Source organism: Gopherus evgoodei, chromosome 6 (genome assembly GCF_007399415.2).
Source record: "Gopherus evgoodei ecotype Sinaloan lineage chromosome 6, rGopEvg1_v1.p, whole genome shotgun sequence".
Classification (NCBI taxonomy): domain Eukaryota; kingdom Metazoa; phylum Chordata; order Testudines; family Testudinidae; genus Gopherus; species Gopherus evgoodei.
Window position 1 is genome coordinate 97527003 of NC_044327.1, and position 27584 is coordinate 97554586.

The following is a 27584-nucleotide window of genomic DNA, read 5'->3' on the forward strand; positions in this document are numbered from 1 at the left end:
AATTTTTAAATTTGCAGGAGTGCATCTGGACTATCACAGTTCTGGAAAAAGTGCACAACCCCCTGGTCATCATTTGAAGATCATCACTTGATAATGCAGAACCTGATTCAAAGGCAGCTGAAGTCAGAGAAAGTCTTTCCATTACCTTCAAAGGCCTTCTAGTAGGTTCCTTAATATCTAAATAAATAGGGACAAATTCCACACTGCGCCACTTGGGAGGCAGGCTGCAAAAGGTGCAGCCCACAGCAGGGGAAGGACAAAGGTGGCTAATATACCATCTTTGCATTTACCTAATTCTGGACTACTCCATCCACCAGTGCACTCCCCGGCATGAACTTGACTAGCCATTGGGGCTGCAAACTTGATGGCAGCTTTGCATGGGTGTCTATGGGGCTAAATTCACAGCCTAGATTAGCTGGAATGCTTTGTCCTCTGCCCATTCCCCTCTTGTCCCTACACAGGGGGGCACCCTATGTGAAGACTCAATATTGCACATACTGTACAGGGTAGTTATTTTTCATAATGAATTTTAATAGGTTCAATTTTAGCATGCAGTATAGACAGCAGAGCTATATATTGATACAACGGACTAGAATAAGTCTGGATCCATTAAACAATATTAAATTTTACACACATACACCCCCTCTACCCCAACGTAATGCTGTCCCCAGGAGCCAAAAAATCTTAATCTTACTGCGTTATATCGAACTTGCTTTGATCCGCTGGAATGTGCAACACCCCCCCTCCCCAGCACGGCTTTACCGCGTTGTATCCAAATTTGTGTTATACCGGGTCACATTATATCAAGGTAGCAGGGTGTGTGTGTGTGTATATATATATATATATATTACACACACACACACACACACTTACTATGTGTGATCATAAGTTTTAATACAATAGTTAATGCACGTGCCAGTCTTTCAAAAAAAAAAAAATATATATATATATATATATTTCAAACCATTATGTAAACTGACTTTATAGCGCATGGGTGGATGGCTGGTGCAGTGACACCATTGCGCTGTTAGAAATTAATGCACTTAAAATGTGACACAAGATGGAGCAGGGGGGAAAGACAACAATGAATAAAGTAGGTGCTCTAAGCAAAGTCTGATGGTTGGAGATGTTGAAGGTTTTTACTGCTAGAAGTTTTGGAGGAGCTGCAAAAGAAATGTGTCATGATGTGGTCTTTTCAACTTTTTGCCATTAAAAATTATCTGAAACTAGTCTAATACACTGGTTAAATATAAAGAGAGATGAAGCAATACAAATTTTCATAAATGCTGCAGTATATTTATCAGACTATAACTTTCCTAACCTATCAGGTTTGAGGAAACTTATAAATACTTATTGGAACATTCTAGTGTATTCTCAGGTAAATACTACAGGCTTAGTAAATGTCTACAAAAGACTTTTTTAAAAAAAGCAGTAAATCTCCCATCCACTCTTCATGAAACTATATAGCTAAAAAATAACCATGTGGGACAAATGAAGAGACAGGGAATTAAAGTAAAAGGCTGACATTCACTCCCTGAACAACACAAGTGCCAATCTTAACTTTCAAGGTTCTAGCTTTTATATGAAAACTTCAGTAATGTTTACAGCTTTTTATTTAATAAATACATTCAAAAATGACATGTATAGCAATAAACATTAGTGAACATTTCTTATCCAACAGCTGGGTGCAGTGGGAGAGAAGACCTGTCATTCAGCCCCTGGCCTTTGCACAGATCTAGCAATCACGTTATTTCCCATGACGACATGTCTTTAGAGTGCAGCTTGTCCAACAAGATTTCCATATTTTTATGGAGTCTCTCTTCCTGATCAGAAGCATTTCTTAATTTTCTTCTGAGCTTGTGATTCTCTGCTAAAAGTTCATCCAGTTTCCTCTTCAGAGTTTTTGGACTGTCTGTGATATGGTAATGGTGGTCTGTCTAATTTAAAGATAAAAGAAAGCAACAATACTGGATTTTTGCAATTTTTGGTAGAATCAGAGCTAACTGGGACTTAATTTACCAAAAAAACCCCAAAAACTAAAAAGCCTCCATGATGGAACTGGGAGTAGCGTGAGGAACTCATAACAACATGGTACAAAGCTGTGGAGAAGGGAAAGAAAGTACGATATAAGTCTACAATCAGATCCACTTGCAGAGTACCTTTGTGCCTATACAGTGCCCCAATGAAGCCAAGCTAGCAGATCTGATTGAAAGATGGGGCACTAGAACTCAGCTGCCAGACAAGTACCAGAGCGCATTCTGGCCCTACTACAATACATCCTACTTGTCAGCTCTGTCAATTTACAGTCTGTAGTGGAAGAAGCACCTGCTGACATGCAGTATTGCCATGTACTGGCCCAGTTTAAGCTCTGCCCACAGGAGAATCCTCAGAGTTATAAGAAGTGGACACAGGATATAGGGTCCATTGAATGCTCTAATGAATAAAGATATTTTTAGAATTAAGATATGGGTCTGGCTCACACAGCTCATCAAAAAATTCTTAGGTGCTATCAGTAGTGTGGTGATAGTGTAGACTAATGTGGCAGCTATTATTTATTCAGATTTGTTAAAAGGTGCCCATCCATTTCACAGAGGTGTTTGTAATTGTGGACTCAGCAGTAACTCATCTACTGCCTTGAATGTTGCAGCCTGGTGTATCAAGGCAAGGGATGCTGACCAAACATTGAGGTTCTGCTCTATGGAAAAGGTACCATGCAATCTTTAAAATCCACCTGAAAAACCATTAGGTTAGCAAAGGGAATGTTGGAAAAATGGCTCATCCAAAGGATGAGAACATTTCTCCTCCTAAAGCTGCACTACTGAAGTAGCACTTCCCTTGAGTTTTGGGCTCAGAGGTTGAAGTGCTAGCAAGTTAGCCCTTAATATAGCATGCCATGGAAAGAGTTAAGTTCACATATATGAGATTTACACCTTCTGGATACCTCATTTCAATATAAAATGTAATTTTTTCCCTCTGACCAGCTGAGCATTTTATCCTGAACTAGTTTCCCTGGAAGTAGAACCTACTTCTACAGTTTTCAGAATATTTTTTTATTTTTTCACTTACAGAAGGTAGTTTAGTGCCTAGGATGCACCTTGACCTGGTAAAGCTATCACCTGTAAAGCCAAGAAGGTGGTTGTGTCTCCATGTTCAATCAATCAATCTTTCAAGTTTCTCTAGGGACATGGTTAACAACAGTGTCAATTGTACAGTGGCTTTTGAGATGCAGACAGCTGTCCACTTGGGACTAGACTGCAAGCATGTACTCATTTCATATACAGTGGCTACTGCTAAATATCAGAGCTTTTGCTTCATTTATCCCTTTTCCTAAATACACAGGGTAACAGTACTACCTCCTATAGCACTGTGTGGTAACTGTAGGCAAATGCTATCTTGAACTATAAATAAAACATTTAACACAAAATCATTGCGCCTTATAGCTTATGTTTCAACATAGTAAGATTCTCATGGGTAGTGTGAAGTCAACAGGAGTTTTGAGTATTTAAGGGCTTTAAGATTGGACTCAGTGTCAACAAGAGAACATTTTTTAAAGCCTAAAACTGAAATAATGTAAAAAGAGGAAGTGCACCCATTGGTGTTTTGATGCTTACCATTACTGTGTCCTTTGTATTACACACCACATTGGTGTCCAGCTCATGAGCAGAGCTGAAGTTTTCTGTTAATCTTTTTGAGTTGTTCGCTGTTTTCTACAAAGGGAAACAACAACACAGGAATTTAATTCCCCCCATGAAACCAAGAATGGAGTGGGAGAGTGTGAATGATGATATGCCCCCAAAAAAGAATTAACAGGATACAGTTTTTTCACAGCTTTTAAAAAACTTTTCTGCCTTTCTCTCACTCCGATAGCAGTGAGAAATGGGAGTCCTCTATAAACTTGGAAATTTAAATGCTCTCTTTCAGGCCAGTTCATAGGCACGCACATATGATCACATGATGCAGATGCTCCATGGCTGAATGTGAAGAACATTAATTTGTTACATATTAGACAAGTTATTGAAAGACAAAGATGGGTTTTCTGATATCTAATTCTGCTCAAAATTCTCTCCCGCAGTCTCACGCTATGGGTATAAGTCTGACCCTATTGAGATCAGTGGCAGAACTATCACTGTCTTCAGTGGAGCCAGGATTTCAGTCCATGTATCTTAATCACTTCATGGCAGATGTCTGTTGCCTCACTGTAAACCCCACACAAGCACATTTTAATCTTTGTACTTTTTGTTCTCCAGTAAGCCTAACAAACGTTAATTGTTGCCCCAAGACCAAGCGCAACATCACACAGTATCTCAGATTATTTTTAAATGCTAAAATAGGCAAGTATTTGTCCTATTCAAATTGACACAGAATTGGTCATTGGAAATACAAAAGGAAAGGCTCATGTTGTGACACTACTGTTTCAGCATTCAGTCACAGTTCTGATGCTTACCGTTACTGTAACATACACCTCAGCAGGATCTGCTGTGAGAGGAGGATTTTCTAGAAATGTGCCAGCACATTTGGAGTTCTTCGCCGATCGCCGTAGAGAATTATCTATTCTCTACAAAACAAAGAATGCAATTAAAGTTCAGAGAGAACTGCAGCTCAGAACCATTGTTGTTGGCAATAGGGTTTTCATCAGCAAAGCCAGGTTTTATAAATGTTATATTAGGCGCTGACTCTGCCTCCTTCACACCTGCTTCTACAGGCATCAGATCAGGCTCACTGTTAGAAAAGAGAACCTGGCCAACTGTAGAAGCTGCCACAGCGATGTTGAGACCTGGTCCACATAAATGTGAATGGGCAAGGTACTGGTCTATGCAATTGTAAATAAAAGGAAAAACTGTCCATGAGAAATTCTCTCTATTGAGATGTGATCCATGCTGTGACAAATTTAACAATTGCAGTCTTTAATTGAAGAGAAATAACAGGCTGAAAGAATCTGCACTAGACACCAGGACATAGCTTTTGCTTTTACTTAACCAATCAGTTTTTAATTACAGTTCTAGAATGCATAATTTAACCACTGATATACATACACGCCCTCTAACACCTCAACACACTCTGTCCCCAAGATTTTACTACAGCTATTTTTAGAGGACCTAACAAAGGTTTATTAGCATATTAGTAACAGTATGGCATGCTGTGTGAAATGTCACTCCAAAAACTTGCCACCTGAGGCGGTTATGTGATTCAGTTGATAATGAATCAGTTATTTTTAATGAAATCACAGTGTGTCACATTTTATACCTGAAAATTGTCAGGAAAGGAAAATATAGAAGGACAACTCCCTTCCTTTAAAAATTTCTTTCCATTAATTTCTTTGAAGCAGTCAGGATTGAAATGCTGAGAACAAATCATATCCCATTCAGATGGTGTCCAGAGTTTGCCACTCACAGGGTCAGCCCGATGTACTGCCTGGGCCCACTGCTGTTTTTTCTTATTATCCTTGGGAAACCTAAAACAGAAATAAAGTTCACAGACCAAAGAACGTCAGCTGGGTTTTGTTTAGTAATTATATTTTACTTAGGGGTGTTGTTACCCATACAGGCCATTACAGTCAATGGGACAATTCACACGCTTAAAACTGTGCACGCAAGTACCTTGCTGAGCTGGGACCAGAGAGAAACAGCATGATCCAGTACACAGGGCATGGCCTGGGAGCTAGAGGACCTAGATTCTATTCCCAGCTTTCCAACTGACTACACTTTTCCCCTTAGGCAAGTGACTTAAATCTGTGTCTCAGTTTGCCCCTCTGAAAACTGGGGATAATAATGTCAAGTATTGGGGGTAGCCGCGTTAGTCTGTATCCACAAAAACAACAAGGAGCCTGGTGGCACCATAAAGACTAACAGATTTATTTGGGCATGAGCTTTTGTGGGTTGCAGTTGAAGAAGTAGGTTTTTTACCCATGAAAGCTTATGCTCAAATAAATCTGTTAGTCTTCAAGGTGCCACCGGACTCCTTGTTGGTTTTTTTGGAGATAACAACGCTCACCTACATTTGTAAATCACTTTAAGAATCTGAGGGGTAGGGAAGCTAAAATATTGCAAAGTATTTAGTGAGGGTGACAGCTCAATTAAATAAAAACTAAAAAGAACATACTGGTTACCCACTGAGTTTGAAAAGAGAAGGTACGCAGGGAGAAACACAAGTCTCCTTATTAAAATGTCCAGTTGGATAAAAAAATTGAGGGGAAGAAGTAATGTACATACATCTTCTAAGTTCACTAGATACACTGTAAGACTCTCACAACACAATCTCACATGTTCTTTGTAAATGGTGAAATTCTCATCACTTAGTCATTTTAGATGACCTGGACAAAGCACTGAAGAGTATACTGCAGAAAACAATTGCTCATTAGCTTCAGAGAATTTACTAGATGACCTAATAGGCTTATTTCCATTTCTTAGTTTCTATGATATGCATGTCACATTCACAAACCCAGTTCTACTTAATTTCATGCCACTCAGTTCCCAGAAGCAGCACAGACTCCACATACAGAGAATCAATTATGCTTTTAAAATTGTATAATAATTTTCAAGGATTCCAAGGGAGAAATAACGTTAGTGTAGATGATACTCTACTAAAAATTCATAGATTAGGTGCCAGCTAGGAGAAGGTTTCCATCTAACTCAGACTAGGGCAACACAACGGACAATACAAAAGCATAACGGCATTGGTGCACAATTGGTGAGAAGGAAGATGGGAACGCTTCATAAAAGGAGTGGATTTTTGGAAGGATCTGAAAGAGGCAAGGAAGGGTACATGATGTTTAGGAAGTAGGAGGTAAAGGCAAGGAAGATGGGTGTTATATTCTCCCAGCTGTGTGAATATGACCCAAATTACTGGTAAACAGAGATAGATGCAAGTATTTTTCAGAAGATTATACAATATGCTTGACAATGTTGCTTTGGCCCTCAAAGGTTTAGTTTGAAGGCCATATATTAAATAATTAAATTAATAAAAGACCATTTATAAATCTTTTTTGGGTCAGGATGTGGGAAATGGCATGGTCTGGCACTAGAACTAGTGCTTAGAGAACGGCACTGAGAGTCAGGAGACCATAGTTCTAGTTCGGACAGTGCCACTAACTCAGTCTAGCCTGTACAGCCAAACATTCAAAGGCAGCCTTCAGCTTCAGAAGTGTTGAATACCTAAAATTCTCATTTGAGCCAGTTGGAGTTTCTGCATTTGAAGCCTTAAATCTCTAAAGCTGAGCACCCAAAAATTATGGCAGCCAGAAGCAGAGGCCGCTTCTGATAATGTAGGCGTTATCCTCTCCACTGCCCCTGCTTCATTCCCTCTGTTTATAAACCAGAGATAGTAACAGTTCCCATCCTCAGGTAGTTTATTGGGAGGCTACAATTAATGAGAGTGATTTATATGCAGCAGAAAACTAAATGCAACTCATCATACATTAAAATCTCGACTAACAGGTACTAACCCTCACTTCTCTCACACTGCCCTTCCCATCTTTTTGTCTGTCATTCATGGCCTCTTTCCTGTGCACAATTCCTCATTAATATCATTGAACATATGTCTTTTGTTTTAATTTAAACAACATTTTGTATTTCACCTACTGGATGTTACTTTAATCAGGTCGCTTCACAGAAAGCCAGGATCACAATTTCCAGTGCTCACTCAGCTGTGCTGCTGCTTTTTTGTATCCTGAAATGACACTCCTCAATCAGTGCTCCTTACCAATTCCTGACAGGAAGTGCTGCGTCCCATTCATCAGCCAGGAGGAAAGGCTTGCAGAGGGGTAGCTCCTGGCATCAGCCTGCCACTCCAGAATACCAGGCTTGTGAGACGGTTTACTTGGTCAAAATACTTAGAGGGTGAAATCCCTATTGGAATCAATGGGCATTTTGCCCAAGATTCCACCCAATATCTGTAGTACCTGCAATCAGAATTCACTGCTATCCAGGATTGTCAGGCTCACCTATGAAAAGTTATTCCCTGCTTCCGATTTAACTTTGTGTCTACATTACTGCAGTTATATGCTGCACAGTATTTCACCATGATAGTCCCCCTCAGAGATAGTTACTGCATTCAGTGCTGGAATGAGAAGAGAACAGATGTTGAACATGAGATCACATTTAGAGATAACATCTGCTGAAAGGGTATCAATGGATAGTTTCTGCAGTACATTTCCAACTAGAAGGCTGAAAGTAGAAGGGAGAATGAGAAATAATAATAATAATAATTAATAAAGCAAACTACACCTCTACCTTGATATAACGCTGTCTTCGGGAGCTAAAAAAAAGCTTACCGCGTTATAGGTGAAACCGTTATATCAAACTTGCTTTGATCCACCGGAGTGCGCAGCACTGCCTGCCCAGAGTGCTGCTTTACCGTGTTATATCTGAATTCATGTTATATTGGGTCGTGTTATATCGAGGTAGAGGTGTACCTTCTTCCTCCACATGATGTGATATAAGTATAAGTACTGTATTGATAAATTCCTGTATGCTGATATTATGGACGTATACTTTATTCAGTTAAATGCAGTAATTCATGTTTTGTGTATAAATGATCATGCATAGCCACTAGGAAAAACAAACAGTCATGTTTATTATTTAAAAGAAAAGAAAAATAGCTGGCCATCATTCTGAAAGCTGTTAATACAGTGAGCAGTCACAGCAGGACATCATTAATATCATTGTGCTGTATTTAACTGCAATTGTGACAACTTTCCACATATTTTTCCCCCAATACAGTGTATTCAATAAGAATAACCTTTATTACTTTAAACAGGTCTGCAGCAGCACCGAAATTTGTATCTCAGAGAAACAGAAAAATAGCTACAATGGTATTTGCAAGGCAGCCGAAATGTCAGAACAGCAGTCTCAAAGTTACATCACAGTAGCCATACAAATCCATAATTACTGCTCAACTGAGAAGGAAATTAAGCTGAGAAATTCAATTAGTGCAATAATAGAGGATGCTGGCACAGAGGTGCCAGTTTCTATAGGCAAGGAGGCTACACAAACAGAGAACGGGTATACTGTGAAGTGTTAACCTATAAAAAAGGTGCAGCAAGTTATAAAATAAACACAGGAAAAAATAAATAAAAGCAAAACTGAGGAGGTTGTTTTCTTTGTGTGCACAGTGCTGAATTTGTGGTTTATTCTTTCTGGAAAGTAGTGTACCTCCTTAGCATAAACAGTCACAGTGAGGCAATTAAAGGAAAAAAAAACAAAACAGTTTCCTGCCAAATATGACTTCAAAACAAACCTATAGCAATATGACATAGTCCAACACTTCATCTCTCTTAAAAACAGATAAGAAAAAATGTATTTCAAAGATTGGTGTTGGCCTTGTTATACTGGAACAGTACACTGAGTATTTTATACCTGGAATGTATTTACCACAGTTTTATAGAAAGTGGCATCATCCCTCTGGCTAAAATTGAACAACTAATTTTATAATTCAAGGGTCGTTTACTCAGCAGTTGGAAATGTCATTCTTTGGACAAGTTGCAATGTGTTCCACAATAACCGCATCAAGCAAACAATTCAAAATAAATATTAAACGGGACTTCATTTAATGCAGGAGAAAATGCCAGATCACATTTTTCTTTCCTTTAGAAGGTTGAAGAATGCAACTCTTGAATACAGGAAGACAACTATATCTGTTTTGCATAATCAGGCCTGAATCTGAAAAAATCAGGTCAAGTTCTAAAAAGACGTGTCAGAGAAGGGACACAGCACAAATTCCTTTTGTTTTACGGCCTGATCCAGTGCCCACAGAACTTAATGGAAGTCCCTCCACTGACTTCTCTGGGCACTGGATCAGGCCTCTCATCTTTAGACATTTGTTATTGCTAGACTATATTTCTTACAAGTTTCTTCTTGCACTCATTTACTCTTACAGCAAGCAGAAAAGTAGTACTTTGTATATATAATCTTTATTCATGCTTAAAGGAAAAATATATATTACAGAGCTTTAAGGGAACTATTATCAATGACTAAAATTATCTGAAATATCAAGGTGAATTAGCACAACATGAACTGAAACACTGAAGAAACTGTCAGCTAGTCATATACTTTGTTCTTAATTCTATTACTTTTATATTGTGTAAGAGGAATGCATATACATTTAATAATCAGACCTACTGAAGAGCTAACTCCAATCTAATCTGGAGACACATGAAAAGGTGGGGTTCTCTTCTTTCACGTGATAGCTAAATAAATAGCACAGAAACACCAAAGAGGCATCATCATCTCTGTGATTAGGAGAAGAAAAATATTACCATTAGGGTTATTAGCTTTGTGCAATCAGTGTTCCCCTTTTCAGCCCATTCAGTGAACTATAATTGATGGAGATATATACCTATCTCATAGAGCTGGAAGGGACCTTGAAAGGTCATTCAGTTTAGTCCCCTGCCTTCACAGCAGGACCAAGTACCATCCTTGACAGATTTTTGCCCCAGATCCCCAAATGGTCCCTACAAGGACTGAACTCACAACCCTGGGCTTAGCAGGCCAATGCGCAAACCACCGAGCTAGCCCCTCCAATAATAGTCTAAGACTCTTATCTGAAGAGGGACCAAGCAAAGGCATTGGTTAAAAACTGAGAAATAATTAAAAAGAGGCAAGTGAATTTGTTATACAAGAATTATACATGCTGGTAACATACACTACTTTGGGAAATATCTCCCACGGCTACCTCAAGGATGTGACCAAGTGAGCTGCTGACTCTCCTGAAGAGTAATAAAAGGCAGGAGAATATTAAAACATATGCAGAAATGTTATTTAAGGTTCATTCCATGGTGTGTGTGTGTGTGCGTGTCTCTCTCTCTCTCTCTCACACACACACACACACACTCACACACACTCTCTCTCTCTCTCTCTCTCTCTCTCTCTCTAGGTACTTCCTTGGTCTTGCAAGAGGGAGTGACTGGGTTGGAAGAAGACAGGGCATGGGGAAAACTGTTCTCAGCAATATCACTTATGTATTTATTAATTTTTTTTTATTTTTATAGTGCTTAATGCAGACTCAAAAAACTTCACAATTAAACACTTTCACTGCAAAATGTACCATTGATTTAATAATAAAAATGAGACTAGACAGGGCAGGGATGGTGTCCCTAGCTTCTGTTTGCCAGAAGCTTGGAATGAGTGTCAGGAAATGGACTGATTACTTGTTTTGTTCATTCCCTCTGGGGCACCTGGCATTGGCCACTGTCAGAGGACAGAATACTGGGCTAGATGGACGTTTGGTCTGGCCCAGTAGTGTAGCTGCGGGGGAGCGGGGCAGCAGCTGCTCCCCCATCCAGCACAAATGGCGCCTTTTTAATTTTACTCACCTGGGAGCGGGGGGGAAAAAAAAAGTGCAGCACCTTTACAGAGCTCCGGGTCTTCGGCGGTGGGACCTTCATTCGCTCCAGGTGTCTTCAGTGGCACTGAAGCTTCATTGCTGAAGTGTTGCTGAAGACCTGCGCTTCCTCCCTCCCCTACTCCCCTTCTTCCCTCCCACCTGGCTACACCACTGCTCTGACCCAGTATGGCCATTCTTACGTAGACCATAGGAGAGTAGAGATTTCACTGAAGCGTGGATGGGAAAGTAGTAGGAGCATCGTTCACTAGGGAGCTGTGCTACCACAGAGAGAATCATGGGAAGTAATGGTGGAGGAAATGGCCTTCTATGCATATGTTTTGACCTAGAGTGGCTGCCCTGATATCCCTAGAATTATCTTTTAGCACTCAAGATGTCTTCAGTTTGGACAGGTAATGGCACCTGCCCACACCTGAAGACTGGGACAGGGGCACAACCCATCTCCTTCCCACCAGAAAAAATCCTATGGCCTTGAAGCTGTGGAATTTTCCATCTAATTTCCTTGTTGTGTGGAAGGGCACAATTTTCCCTAAGAGACCAGACTACTCTTCCTTTTTCTGGCCTGAAATGGTTAACTCAAATTCATATAGACATTTACATACAAAATGGTGCCATTAAACTGACTCTTATTGGTGGATAACTGTGCCCTGCATTTATAGATCATAAATCCTTGCTTCACTTACTGGTACTTCTTTCCTAGAGGCAAACACAAACTAAGTGTGCATATTACAGACTTTCTCTTTCACTTGTCTGGGTTCTGCTACATAATCTCAATACAAATACTTTAATTTTCTAAATGTAATGTAAAGACCCTCTTGTATATTTACAAGCATCCTCCTGCATGTCACATTCTGGTGTTATGAATTGCTATCAGAGCTATTTGGGTAATACCAAGTAGTTCTTAGAACCACGCAATAAGCACATTGTCATTCAGGAAAGAGGCATGTAGCGCAAATCTTCACAACTCAACAGAAACACAGCATAAGAGGAAATTTAAAACTATTTTTATTTCTGTAAACAAGGAGAAAATCTTTTTTGGTAGCATATATGAAGCATGAGGAGCAAGTCTAATCTAGATGTGAAGATTCTATAGTTCAAGGTCATTTTGCTTTTGGATAAAAGGGGTACTGAGAATGCCATGTTCTCTGCTGTCACTGGTGCATTGCTCTGTAATCTGATGCATTTGCACTGCTCTTTGTTAATTAAGAAACCAATCCTGCCCTCCCCCCCCCCCACCTCCCATGAGGCCCTGGACGGAGCAGAACAAATGTGGTTCTATTCCATGGATGGGTCAGGATTCCCTGTGCCTGCACGGGGGATTCAGACCCTATACACACACAATGTGTAGGCTCCCTGCATGGAGGATGGGTTTACATGGAATGAGATTGGACCATTCAAGGCTATGCCAATCCACTGGCGGAAAGGCGTGAGGGGAGGCAGACAGAGCATCTGTATGACTTCTATAGTGGCCACAGAAAAGGTCCACACCACATCTCCCCTGCACATATGCCCTGTATTGAGGTAATGTGGGAAGAAGATTTTGATCTCACTGTCACACTGTGTGATCTAGAGAATCAAAAGTAAATCTCGCATTTTACAACACAAAACATTACAGCTGCACTTAAACAGACACTTCCCTTTTTACACTGAGCCTACGTCCACACTACAGCTTTAAATCGATATTAGTAAAATCGATTTTATAAAACAGGTTTTATAAAATCGATTTTACGCGTCCACACTAGGGCACATTACTTCGGTGGTGTGCGTCCATGGTCCCAGGGTACCATCGATTTCCGGAGCGGTGCACTCTGGGTAGCTCAATAAAAGAATAGGACCAATAACTTCGATACCTGTCCACACTAACCCTAAATCGATTTAGTAATATCGATTTTAGGGTTACTCCTTTCGTTTAGCTGGAGTACAGAAATCGATTTTAAGACCCCTTAAAATCGATTTTAAGTGCCTTGTACTGTGGACGGTTACAGCGTTAAATCGATTTAACGCTGTAGTGTGGACCTGGCCTGATTTATATCACAGTTCATTTAAATCTGCCCCTTTGGATAGCTGCTCATTGATTTTAATTAGCTTATATTTAATAACCTCAAAACACGGATGCATTAAATATTGGCAGAGTTAAATGTGTGAGAAAAAATGTTCTAGCTTTCACAGTTACAAGTGCTATGTGATATCTATTCAGATGGACCATATATTTCTCATTATCTTCTACACATCTTTAAATACTTTATTTCATGTGTGTTAGTGGAGATGGGACAAACCCCCTCCAAAATCTTTAGTAGCTCAGGAATAAGAAGGGAACTCCCCATTCGAGGCCTGTGGCTCGGAAATTTGCTTCCCTCCTTGGTCCACCGCTTCCTAGATTTGGCACCATCCAGGCATGCTGCAAAACCCAACTTATCTTGCAAGCATCCAGGAAGGTTGGGAGCTCATATCTGGAGGGGCTGTAAAATGAAGAACAATTTCGGTGGGGTCTCATAAGATGACTGCCTAAAGTGGCTTTAGTTTTTGTGGGAGAGTCTGTTAAGTAGAACATTTGTAAATGGAAAAACTTATGAACTAAAACACTATTGAAGATTTTAGACTTTTTGTGAGTTCTGTTTTAGGAGATGCTTCGTGCTCTGTCTGGTTCAGTATGGCGGGTTTTGCTCTTTCCACAACAAAAACAATATGAAGAAACAACGCAGCACAGCTGGATCCCAAATAATAGTGCTTACTAAATATACACAAACACGCAAAACCTAGCTATACCCCTACCTCTGCTCTGACTGGTTTCTGGTGGCTTTTGAAAACATGTAACACAGTGAGTACCAATGGAGGGGCTCACAAAAACTCTTTAAAGAGATATTAACCTATTTGGATGTACTACATTTGGTGATACAGGTTTTAATAAAATAAAAATAATTTTGGAATGTAAAAAATAAAAGCATTCCATATTATTGTGCTTTCTTAAAAAAAGAAAGAACAAGAAAATGTAAAACATCATGATAAAAGACATTTTGGTGAATAACAACATTCCTAAATACCATGAATCCAAAACTACCACAGGTTCATAAAAACAAAAACAGAACTGAAATGTTTTTGACAAAACCTGGTTTGAACTGTGTCTAGTAGCTCATATTATGTAACAAAAGTGCATGGCACCTATTGTAATACACACCCAAGCAAGAAATAATCATATGCAAAAAATCCCAAATCAAAACAATAAAAACCTTAATATGCCCTCGTCCAGACTAACCCGCGGCATCGGCGGGTTAAAATCGATTGCTCCGGGATCGATATATCGCGTCTAGTCTGGACGCGGTGTATCGATCCCCGAGCGCGCTTACATCGATTCCGGAACTCCATCAATCCGAACGGAGTTCCGGAATCGACACGGAGAGCCGCGGACATCGATGCGGCGCCGTCCAGACTGGTGAGTACCTCGATTTTAGAAATTCGACTTCAGCTACGTTATTCTCGTAGCTGAAATTGCGTATCTAAAATCGATTTTAATTCCTAGTCTGGACGTGGCCTATAACACTAGCTTGAGATTTTAACCACAAAGAGATGGATCTTGGATTTCATAAAAGCAGCAAAGAGTCCTGTGGCACCTTATAGACTAACAGATGTATTGGAGCATAAGCTTTCGTGGGTGAATACCCACTTCGTCGGATGCATGTAGTGGAAATTTCCAGGGGCAGGTATACGTATGCAAGCAAGAAGCAGGCTAGAGATAACAAGGTTATCATATACACTAAGGCCCTTTTATGCCACTCTGGCAGAATAAAAGGGCAGTAAGGACAAACATAATTACATTTAAACTTACTTTAAAGAAGTCTTAAACTTAGACCACATCTATAATACACACTTTGGTTGATGCAAGTTATGTTGGCAGACAGCCACCAAAACGTGTATATTGCTCAGGCATGTACACACATGGTTTGCATTGGCACTGCAGGTACTCACCAAGAGTGCAGTGATGCAAAGTGTAATGCACCGCAGGTAGGTATCCCAGTGGGCCACATGCTGCCATCGTGCAATGCCTTTTGGGAAATTTTCACAATATGTTGCAGATAGAAATGACTTGCCCAGTGATCTCTGGATGCAAGGGTCAAGTTCCCAGCAAGCAACTTGCTGAATTTCCTAATACCAACCATACCCCATACTTTTCATGCTTTTTTTTTTTTTTTTAAATCCCAGAAACCTGTACAGCACGTTTCAGTATACAACATCTCTCACGGAAGCATGGAGCCTGCAGAGCTCTGCACTGTTCTCATGAATGTTGCAAATATAGGATGCTTGATTCTCTTTTATTTGGAAACCCACAGAAGTACCGCAAAAATAGGGAACATGACAATTTCTTCAAGCAGAGCTTGCTAAGGGACATAGTGAAAAACAATTCAAGGTTGTGGGTGGTGTTCACAAAGCAGCTGCAGATGGTAGAGCATTACTTTTGGGCCCCAGAAACGAACACTGACTGGAGGGATCTCTTTGTAATATAGGTTTGAGATGATGTGAATGTGGGGGCCATATTCCTGGATCTGTGTACCAAGCTCACCTCAGCTCTCAGTGCAGCAACACCAAAAATAAAAACTGCATTGACAATGGAAAAACAAGTAGAGATCAGTCTCTGGAAGTTTGCAGTGCCAGACTGCTACCAGTTAGTGGAAAAGCATTTTGCAGTTGGAAAATCCACAGTGGAGTAGACGCCATAATGCAAGTATATAGGGTCACTAATCGTCTCCTGTTATGGAGGACTCTCAGCAATGCGCAGGACTTAGTGGATGGATTTTTGCAACAATGGCGGTTCCTGAATTGCAGTGGGGCAATAGCCGTATTTTGGCAACAGCCCACCTTGCCACAGAATACATCATTAGAAAGGGCTGCTATTCTATGGTTATGCAAGTGTTGGTGGATCACTGGGGATACTTCACTAAGAACAATGTGGACTGGGGTCAGGGAAGGTGCATAACACTTGCATTTTTAAGATCACAGGACTACTCAGAAAGCTGCAAGCATGGACATTCTTTCCCGACTGGCAGATTACCATCTGCAATTGAAATGCCAATAGTGATGTTGAGAGACTCGCCCTACTCCTTTTTCCCCTGGCTCATGAAGCCATGCACTGGTCACCCTGAAAGTTCCAAGGAGAGATTTAGCTACTGGCTCAGCAGGTGCAGAATGGTTGCTGAATGTGCTTTTGGTAGACTGTAGACACTCTGGCAGTATTTACTGCTAGCTGGATGTCAACGAGAAAAATATCCGGACAGTTATAGCTGCTTGTTGTGTTCTGCATAATATCTGTGAGGCAAAGGGGGAAAAGCTCCTGCTCGGGTGGAGCTGGAGCAGCTGTCTGCCACCTCTGAGCGGCCAGACACAAGAGCCATTACAAGAGCCCAACATGGGGCTATGCAGTTGAGGGAGGCTTTGAAAGAGCACTTTAGCGGTCAGCCACAGTAGCATTCGGTGCTGGATTAGTCTTTAGAGCTGGAGCTTTGGGTGCTGCTAGCTCTTCATTTATAAATATGACTAGGTGTTTTCCTGAAGTTATGAATTAGGTGGTGCTTGCTGGATATTAACAAGTACTGTTTGCTATGAGTACTGATATTCATTCTACAATATGTGTTGTGAACTAATAAAGATAATTTTATTCTCCAAAAATAGAACTTTACTGAATGGGAAAAACAGTGCAGGAAAACAAAGGCAACGTAATACAAAATTCTAACAAATTAATGGAGTGGAACTTTGTAATTGGAAAGGCAGCAAACATTTCTGTCCACTTCCATGCACAAGTGTAGTTCGTTGTGGCTACACATACACCAACCGTGGTTCTGTGAAGCTGTGGTTTTCCTTGCTGTTCCTGGTGAGGAATGATAGGGATAAAGATGTTCCCCTTGATGCTATGTGGTATGTTGAGAGGTGCAGGGAGCAGAAACCATGGAGTTCTCCAAGGAGTGAAAAGGCTGGAGCGTCTAACATTTTTGAATCTATAGGTCAACTATGTGCTGCTGCATTTGGGTCTGCTGCCTTAGAAGTCCCATTATGTCCTGGTGCATTTCCCTCTCTTTGTCCTGCTGGGGTTCCTGGGCCTCTCTCTTGTCCTCTCTTTCCTTCTTTAGACTGTCAATCATATTGGCCCTCCAAGCCCTTTGTTCATGGTACAATACAGCACTGGCTTGTAGGATCTGACTGAACATATATTCTCTAGTCTTCTTCTTTCTCCTCCTCATCAGAGTCAGATGTTCTGCAGGTGTGGAATGGGGGAGCACCACACCAGTAGCTGCTGATTAAAAAAAAAAAAAAAAGAGAGAGAGAGAGAGAGATATGTACCACTGCATTTACAGTCCCAATGGAAATGGAAAGATAAGTTTCACACCTCACTTCCCTTATACCCATAAAAATGTTTAGTAAATAATGCTTATTGCCACTTCAGCTTTGGAGCACCTTGGCACAGCACTGCTCTCCAGCCACAGGCACAGTTAGCATGGTCTGCCAGGGTGGGGAGGGGTGGGAGGGAGAAGCTACTTCTGTTGCATGAAGCAAGAAAGTGACGTTTCAGTCCCTGTTCCCGTGCGCCTGAGTATAGGGCAGTGGCACTGAATACTGGACTATTTTCCACAGGTGCTGTTGGTTTTGGCTGATATCTCATATCCAAAGGCACAGAGAACACAACTGCTACTGGCATTCTGAAGCTGCTTGGGCCCACATGACATTAGCCTGTTTACTGCAATGATGCTAGCCAAAGTAATCACAGAGTGGTGTGGGAAAGTGTTTTCCTGTGGAGGAAGATATAAGGCAGCCATCCCAAGAAACCTTCAGAAGAGGATAGCAGAGTATCTCCACAAGTTTCAAAGAGATCTCTCAGAAGGATACAAGGGACAACCCTAAGTACATAAACAAAGTGCTGTGCATCTCCCGCCCAACCTAACAGGGAAATGAAAATAGATGCCAACTTTACCTCTGTTTGTTGTACCTTTACTTTTTCTCATATAAGTAAATGAATGAAAAGTTTACACCTTTATCTTGTTAACTTGAGGATGGGCCAGGTGCTATATAAAATTTAACATACTATAAGGAAAATGCTTGCATGCACTTACTCTCTTTCCTTCACCAGGCTCATCCATGCTCACTTGGTGGGACTGGCTAGACTGTCGTGGTGTTTTGAACAGGTCCTGGCTCACGGCATAGCTGGAGCTCCCACCCCTTCTGCTTCCTCCCTGTTCACAGCAGAAGTCTCTGTCTCAGGCTCCTCTGAGATATCCATAGTAGTCTGTGGGATGCTGATGTATGGCGTGCAGCTCATTGTAAAAACAGCACATCTACAGGGCACCACCAGATCTATTGTATTCCTGGCCAAGTTCCTTTGCTTTCATGCAGTACTGCTACTGATCCCTGTCATATCCCTTTGCCAGCATCCCCCATGCAAAATGTCCACATTTCTACAACTGGTCTATAGCCGTGTTTCCCACAGCCAATTCGCCCCACAGGCCCAGAAGATCCTATCACTTCTGTCTACTCCAGGCAGGAGCGCATCTATTACATTGTGCTGGAACAGTTGATTGGGCAGTTGCATACAACAAGGGAGAGCTGCGAGGTGTGCTCACCAAGGTAGGCAATCAAGAAAAAGCATTTTAAAAAATATGTGGGGGGCTTCAAAATGGGGGTAGTTTCCAGGATCTGTGATTTCTGGGCAGTTAAAATTGCAATTGTGAACAGAGTGTTACTGTTACAGAGAATGGGGCATTGTGGGACAGCTGCTGGAGGACTGTTAGGGTTGACACAGGCCATGTCGTATCTACACTCACAGTGCACCAACCTCAGGAGGTTAATGATGGCTCTATGCTGTTCAAGGAGGTGGTTTTACTGTGTTGATGTAATGGGGCATTTACATTGGATGGACACAAAGTTGAGTATAGCCAGGCACAAATAGGTCAACGCAAGGAGATTTACTTGGTAGCATAGACCAGCCCTAGTGTACATGACACTTGTGTCTGGGCAATAGAGTTAAAGTCTTCATGTTAACATTAACTCTTCTTTCTTCATCTGCCTTAGATCAAACACATCACAATGCTACATGCCTCTAAAAACACTTGAGATGGAACACTATTTTAACATTGTTATATTACATGATCAAATAACATTCATCTATGCAATAAATATAGAACACTACTGTATATATGTACATCTATGGCTACAGACAACAGCTCAGCTACCTACGTCATATTATTTGCCAAATAGTATGTCCTGCTATACAGTATTGTGCGATTATGTAACAAGACCCTGTCATAGTATAAGTCCAAGGGGGCACAGGCAAGGTTCCTGTGAAAGTGCCAGCTCTTGCCAACGCTTTAGGCATCAGCTGAGCACTGACAAGCTCGTACATAGAAACCAAACCAACTTACCTGTATGTTAGTATTGTTCAAAACAGGTGTTGAACTTGTGAAGATCTGTTAGTGTTTAGACTCTAAAATGCTGGGGTTAGTTACTGCATGCATTAATCTTACTCATAACGTCTGTATCCCATGCTATAAGGTAATATGCAGGTTTTGCTTTATAACTGTAAAAATGCCTGCTCTGAATTTGTGAGCACATCCAGGAGGAGTGGTTCCCCAGCCCATTAAGAAGGACTATCAAAACTAAGTGGGCCACAGTGAAACATCATGATACAAATATGGGGTTAATGACCTTCTTACACCATGAAGGTGATATGCACAAGAAAGCTCATCCCATCAGCTTGAATTTTGGAAGAAGGAAATAAAAGATAGTGACATAAAAATTCTTCACCTGTTTGCTGTTTGGACTCTCATAGGACTAGAGCTAAGAAACAAAAGCAGAGATCCCCAGGGTTAACCTGGGTTAGCCCTAAAAGACATAGTGCTAACAGATAATTACTGCTCTGTCACCTTTTGGAACTACAGACTAATTCATTTGTGTATATATGTTCTCTGCTTTAACCTGCACATAATTTGCTCATTTCTTTTTCCTAAGTAATAAATCCATAGTTAGATTATTATATGATTGGCTACAATCATTGTCTTTGGTGTGAGATCTGAGGTACAAATTGACCTGGGGTAAGTGACTAGACTCTTGGGACTGAAAGCAACCTGAATCTTTTGTGATCCTTGGTGTATACTACAACCACTAGTACTAAGTCCAGCTTTCCAGGGTGGCAAAATAGACTGCAGACCCCAAGGGGACTGCCTGTGACTCCATGGTAAGACTGTTATAGTGCTTTAGGAGTTCACATTTATTACTGGGTTGGTGAAATCTACTTATTGAACATACCGGAGGTCAACACTCATGGTCATGAACCACTCCAGACAGCCTGACACACATCTTTCATAATATTAATATCATAGCCTTAACAATACAATATTGTTGCACAGCACTTTTAAAAAATATGAAAAATAAACAAAGGATAGATTAGTGCTTGTTCTTAAGTATCATTTAGGACATCTAAGTAGGGCTTTGGTGGCTCCATTCCCAGTACCTGATGGAGGGGGCATAGCTAAAGTGACCTGCACTATAGCTGTTATCTATTTCCTAGGGCCATTGGAAGCACATTATAAGTTAAAGCAGCCCTGAGGTCCCCTAATTTGTGCTCCCTCTCACTAGTTGTGCCATGTCTAAAGTCTAGTTTGAGGACTCCTTGAGGCAGGGGCCGGCCTGACTAGATATTGGTTCTGCAAGGCAATTAGGATATTTGGATGTAGCATTAAAAAAAAAAAACTCTGAAGACTTAAAGATACATGAAACCCCTTGACTCTTCTTTCAGTTTTTGTTTCCTAGTTCCTGCAACAGAGAAAAGTGAAGATGCAGTTGGTGGGGTGTTTTTTTGGTTTGTTTTTTTAAAAAGACCAACCAATTCAAACTCTAGCTTCATCCCACAGATCTTAATAATTTTTAAATGATAGATTTATATATATCATCCTCTTCCTTGATGTCTTTTCTAAGGTTCTGATCCTACTGCCAGTGCAGTTAATGGAAACTTCTCCACCAACTTCAACAGCAGCAGAATTAGTCCAGGGGTTCTGAAAATCTGTCATCTAACAAGGAGTCTCAGCTCCTTTCTTGCCACCACTAGAAGGAGCAATGTAAGTACTGGGGCATTTTATGAGAACCAGCACCTAATGCTCATGGCTCTTTCCATGCTCTATTCTAGAATGGAGAGAGTGGAATTTCTCATGGAAATGTCTGACCAATTAACCAAACAAAACAAGCACATAATACTTAAACTTTGGGACTGGGTAAAAATGTACTTGTTTAGGTCAAAATGTTTTGTTGATGAAAAATGGACCCCTGCCTCTGCTTCTCCCTGCCTGGAAAGGCACTGTGACTAATGCGAAGGAATGTTTTTGAATCAAAAAGGAAAAAAAGTGTGCAATGTGCCCTCTGCTTTTGGAACAGTTCCTTGGTATTTCAGATGCAGTGAAATCTTGCTTTGGAGAAAACAGATTGCTGTGATCTCCGCAGGAACCAGTGTTCGGTGGGAACAGGGGGGCAAAATGCTTCCCCTTAAAAAAGTAAGTTTGGGGGGAGAAATAAAAATTCAGCAATAGAAAGAACAACTTTGTGGGGGAAGGTGGCAAAAGTAGCCCCATTTATGCAGTGCCTCTTTGTTATACAGCACGACACTAGCAACTCACAGACCCCAGAAGAATTCTAAAATGACCTTGGAAAATTGATCTGAAATCAACAAGATAAAATTCAGTCAAGACAAGTGTAAAGTACTACATTTAGGAAAGAAAACTTAAATGCACAAATACAATATGAGGAATAACTGACTTGGTGGTAGTACTGCTGAAAAGGATCTAGGGTTATACTACATTACAAATTGAATACGAACCAACAATGTACTGCCTATGAGAAAAAGACTAATATTGTGAGGTGTATTAACAGGAGCATCATATGTTAGATACAAGGGGTAACTGTTCTACTCTACTTGGTGCTGGTGAGGTCTCAGCTGAAGTACTCTGTCTAGCTTAAAAAAGATGTGTATAAATTTGAGAGAATCTAGAGGAGAGCAACAAAAGTAATGAAAGGTTTAATAACCTGATCTATGAGTAAAGATTATGAAAACAGGGCATATTTAGCCTTGAGAAAACAAGACTGAAAGGGGACCTGATAAGTCTTCAAATACGTGAGGGCTGTTATCGAGAATGGTGATCAATTGTTCTCTGTGTCCATGGAAGGAAGATTTAGATTAGACATTAGCAGCAGCAAGGGAGATTTAGGTTAGACATTAGGGAAAATATTCCTAACAATCAGAATAGTTAAGCACTGGAACAGGCTTCCAAGGGAGGTTGCTGAATCCTGGTCATTGGAGGTTTTAGAGAAGAGGTTAGACAAATACCTGTCAGGGATGTTCTAGGTATACTTGGTCCTGCCTCAGAGCAGGGAGGTGGGCTAGATGACTTCTCGAAGTCCCTTCCAGCCCTACATTTCTGATTCTATTAAAAGTTCAATGTCTTTCCCACATAAAGCATGAGTTGCTGTTATGACACACCTTGATGGAAACAACACTAATTAGCGTAGCTGAATTAATGTGGATCAGGATAAGTATTATATAGTAGGAAAACAGAGCCAAGGCACAAGCAGGAAAAGCAAATGGAACAAAGGCTCCAGAAGGCTGTGATAGCACCATCATGGGCCCACTTATATGTACACTCTCTTTCATCCAGATAAGATGAACCAATTTATAAATGTATAACTGGGAAACGAAGAAAAGAAAAAGCACTTTGCAAAGATGAGTATTATCCAAGGATACATTTTATCCTCATTTACAGATGAGGAGATTGAGGTGATTTTCCTAGAGACATGCTGTGAATTAATGGCCCAGCTGGGAAAAAATCTCCATGTCTCTGACTCCTGGACCCTTACTCTAAGTACTAGAAAACGTTATAGCAGTGCTGAGGTTCTTTTTTCACCATTAAAAAAAACACCAAACCAATAAACAGCCATTTCAGTCATTACCATACTGGGGTGGATTTGAACTAGTGACCTAGGTAGGAGATGACGGCTTCATATCCAATTAATCTCTCAAGCAATCCAGTTTCCCTTACTATCTTTATGGGCAATTGACTTCCTGTTTGATCTCTAAAATTGATTACTCAGAAAAAGGAAGTTAAAGTTGTGATATAACCAGAGACAGATTAAGGCTAAATATGGTTCATGTCTGATCAAAACCACAGGATACCAAAACATTCTAAGGAGAAGAAAAACAACGCTGCTAGAAAAATAATTGAGAGTCACTTTTAAAGGATGAAGGTACTCAGCCATACTTTAATCTGACACTAGTCATGCATACTTTTTTGGCCCCATCAAAATTTTAAAGCCAGATACAAACCCACTATTATGAAAACAAATTGAAAAAAATGTAATATTCTCATTATTATTTGTCTTCCAGTAGTATCCAGAATGTGCTAGACATCATCCGCACAAGTCCCTGCCCTAAACAGCTTACAGTCCAAGAAGAGTTTACACAGATGATGTGGAAATGGATTGAGCACACCAGCAGAATTACTGATGATTTCTTCTGAGATGCTCAGGCCCACCTGTATAAATGGTAGCAACAGCACAAATGGAAGGGGCTCTTCATGCAATCTGCAGTGGTTCTCAACGAGGGGTCTGAGGGTTCCTGGGGAGCCATGACCAAGCATAGCCGGCATTAGACTCACTGAGGCCCAGAGCAGAAAGCCAAAGCCCCACCACACCAGACTGCAGTCCAGGGCCCCGAGCCCCATCACCCAGGGCTCAAGCCAAAGCCTGAGTAACTTAGCTTTGCAGTGCCCCCTGTGGTGTGTGGCCCCAGGACAACTGCCCTACTTGCTACCCTTTGAGGCTGGCCCTGGCTTTTATATGCAGAAAACCAGTTGTTGTGGTGCAGGTGAGCTGTAGAGTTTTTATAGCATGTTGCAGGGGCCTCTGAAATAAAAAGGTTGAGAACCCCTGAATAAAAGATAAAGATGTACTGCAGGTCCACTTCAGCATAACACAACAACATTTTCAAATAAAGATTTGTAGCACACACAAAGAGGCTCTAATCCCCAATGGTACAATATAGTTTTGCTGGCTGAAGTATAGCTATAAGAAACAGAAAGCTTACTGGTCTGCATATACTACAGTGGCCAAGAAAGTGCTGATAAAGCATCCACACTTTAGTGGTATTACAAGCTGGGGGAAAAAAAAAGACACTAGATAAACTTAACGTCTACAGTTCTTCAAAAAAATGTTCACCAATATGCAATGTAAGGGAGCTTCATACATGTCATCCAGAAACAAGAGTGATATTATTCAGCAGGTGGAATATACAAGGTCAAGGAAATTATGAAATTAAACAGTACATGAACTTTGTAGAAATCCTTCTCTTAGTGGGAAAATCAATTTATATTTTTATGGACACAAAATGGGACATATTAATGGAGTTACACCAGGGTGGAATTTGCTCCACAAAGTAGCATGATACAAAGGCAACTAGAGAGGCATTTAAATTATGATTGAAACATTTAGCACTAGTTTTCTACATGATTCTACACCAGTAACATGTCACCACCAGCAAAATGAACACATTTATTGAAAGCATATTAAACATATACACTCAAAAGGTCATCCTCATTAATGATTCCTAACATGAGACTGCTTTGCTTTTGTGCAAGTGACTCCTCCATTTTCCATGTCACTATTATACTCTCAGCACTGCTGTGCCTTTCTCTGCATTATCAATCATTTCTACTATGGTTGGAGTTTTTGGAATCTTGTGGTCGTTGTTTCACTCCTTTGTGCAGCCATTCTTTCTGAAGTTTGACAATGGACAATATCGCTAGACCTCTCCAGTGTCAGTTCACTCAAGGTTCCATCCTAACAAAACTTTCAATGCTGCTCAAGTATGTTAAAGGGTTGTTTTTTTTTTAAATGGTGGCAATTATTGAAGTTAATTGGTTTATAAAATAATGCCACTAAAGGAGATAGTGTTATGTTGCTTTCCAGGAAACATGATGATAAACATATCATTTAGCCATGGATGGCCTGTTCATTTTAAGGTATCCCTAGTTTCCAAAACCAGCTAGTTCCCTGCTATAATAAACTGTTAACTTAGATAACAGTTTGTAAAAGCATCTAACAGTAATGCTAATACAATATCTTAGAAATAATAACCACATCATTGATTTAGATGAGCTCTGCATTTTCCTGACATTTGTAGAAGAAATTATACAAAGAGACAACACTTAGAGATTCCAGTGCTTATATAAGGGCTTGAAGAATTATAACATTCAAAAACCAGTAGGAGAACACTTCAATCTCTCTGGACAGTCAACAACAGACTTAAAAGTGGCAATTCTTCAACAAAAAAATCTTCAGAAACAGACTCCAATGAGAAACTGGAGAACTGGAAATAATTTGCAAACTGGACACTGTCAAATTAGGCCTGAATAAAGACTGGGAGTGGATTGGTCACTATAAAACTAATCCCCCCATGCTGATACTCACACCTTCTTGTCAACTGTTTGAAATGGGCCACCTTGATTACATTGAACTCATTAGCACTACAAAAGTGATTTCCCTTGATATTCACCCCTTCTTGCCAACTGTTGAGACTAGTCCACTTCCACCTTAATATATCGTTAGCACTGACCCACCACTTGGTAAGGCAACTCCCATCTTTTCATGTGCTGTGTTTTTATACCTGCCTCTGTATTTTCCACTCCATGCATCTGATGAAGTGAGTTTTAGCCCACGAAAGCTTATGCCCAAATAAATTTGTTAGTTTCTAAGGTTCCTCATTGTTAGTACACGAAGTGAGACTATGCTTTTCAGTGGATTTCATAGGCATAGCCTGGACAGTACAGCCTTAGAAAAAATTAAATTTGTATTTAAGAATGCATAAATTATTCTATGACAAGGATCTTCATGTAGAAAAAATGTATGTATAACATATACCCAGTGGAAAGAATTTTAGATCACACAAAAGCCAGGAATGGAAATTGCTGAACAGATCAATCTAGTTCAAGTAACTGCAAGATCTCTGAATCCACCATGCTAAAACTCCAATTCTGCAAACACTAAGGCATGTGCCTTACTTCCATAAACAGCCCCATGGCAATCAGTGGAATCACTCACAGTGGTAAAATTAAGCATGTGTAAGTGTAAGCAAGAGTGGGGTTTAACACACTGTTCTATCTACCAATTCTGTAGGCTTTTACTATAGCAAAAATGTTCCAGGCAACTTTACCTTTCCCACTTGTTGACATTTTCCATCCATTTTACATGCATTTAACAATGCACTACTACTTTTAGGATTCTGAACCTCATCAAGAGAACAAGGAAGTTCAACTAATTTAACTTGGAAGTGGCCTGTTGTGCCTTTTTTTAATCGAGAGAGAAATCTCTTGGATTTATGGCAACGTGTGTAGACATAGATTTAAAAAATTTCCAAAACAAGACTTAACTGCATGCACTCAGGGGAGACGATGAGAGAACAAACGCATCACAGATCTCCGTCACGTGGCTTAATGCACTACGGGAAGGCTACAGTGGTGGGCGCGGTATAAGCACCACACAGAGCAGAATACCAGCTGTTCAATTACAAACAAGGTCTTTGCACACACCCCTCTAAAAAGAGCAGACAGGTCCCACCGCACTGCACGTTGGTGTATAAAGGGAGTGGATCAAGGCACTTTGGGAGAATAAATTTGTTTCCTTTCCTGCTCTAAGTCAGAGAGAAGGGCGGAGGGTGGGGTGGGGTGGGGGTCCAGCGGACTTTGGGGTGTTGATGATTTACCCGTCAGTCTCCCAGGGTTACACTCCCGCCTACGACACTGGAGTATTTGTCACTGTCGGGCTCAGTTTGAAAGCGCACCACGAACATCAGCCCTAAGGAGCAGCGCAGACTCTGCTTTTCCAAGGATTTCCGCAGCCCCCACCCCGCTCATTATCTACCAGACTATCTTAGTGTGTGTGTGTGGGGGGGGGGGTCTGCATCCCTCCTCCTTCGGTCTCCCTGAGGGAGCCTGGTCTCCACCCCGCCCCGCATTCAGCCCCACGCGGCGACAGAGGACGAGCACGAGCCAGCTCCTCGCGTACACTAACAGATGAACGACTCCAACCAGCTTCCGCGCGAACAGCCACGCGCGTGCTGCTTACCTGCCGGCTGCCCCGGAAGTGCCCCGCACCGCCCGGACGCACTACTCTACCCCCACAGAGCAATGGCAGAAACATCGGCGCCAACCGCCGTCACGTGACTCCAGTCCAGG

The 27584-nt window shown here is 40.9% G+C and overlaps 1 protein-coding gene across 7 annotated transcripts; it reads right to left on the reverse strand.

Annotated features, from left to right (window-relative positions):
• Positions 1–1595: 1595 nt before the first annotated feature.
• On the reverse strand, positions 1596–27560 carry LOC115653721 (THAP domain-containing protein 6-like). Of its 7 annotated transcripts, none has more exons than XM_030567301.1 (7): positions 27475–27554; positions 15301–17617; positions 7940–8055; positions 5245–5452; positions 4445–4555; positions 3612–3707; positions 1596–1937 (listed from the first exon to the last, which is right to left on the reverse strand). In XM_030567301.1, the coding sequence occupies exons 3-7, from the start codon at positions 8017–8019 to the stop codon at positions 1743–1745; spliced, it is 690 nt and encodes a 229-aa protein (XP_030423161.1). In that variant the 5' UTR covers positions 8020–8055; positions 15301–17617; positions 27475–27554; the 3' UTR covers positions 1596–1742. The 7 variants fall into 7 exon arrangements, with proteins under 7 accessions (XP_030423161.1, XP_030423162.1, XP_030423159.1 ...); XM_030567302.1 differs by having other exon boundaries at positions 15301–17614; positions 27475–27541; XM_030567299.1 differs by lacking the exon at positions 27475–27554 and adding an exon at positions 18432–18519.
• Positions 27561–27584: the final 24 nt, after the last annotated feature.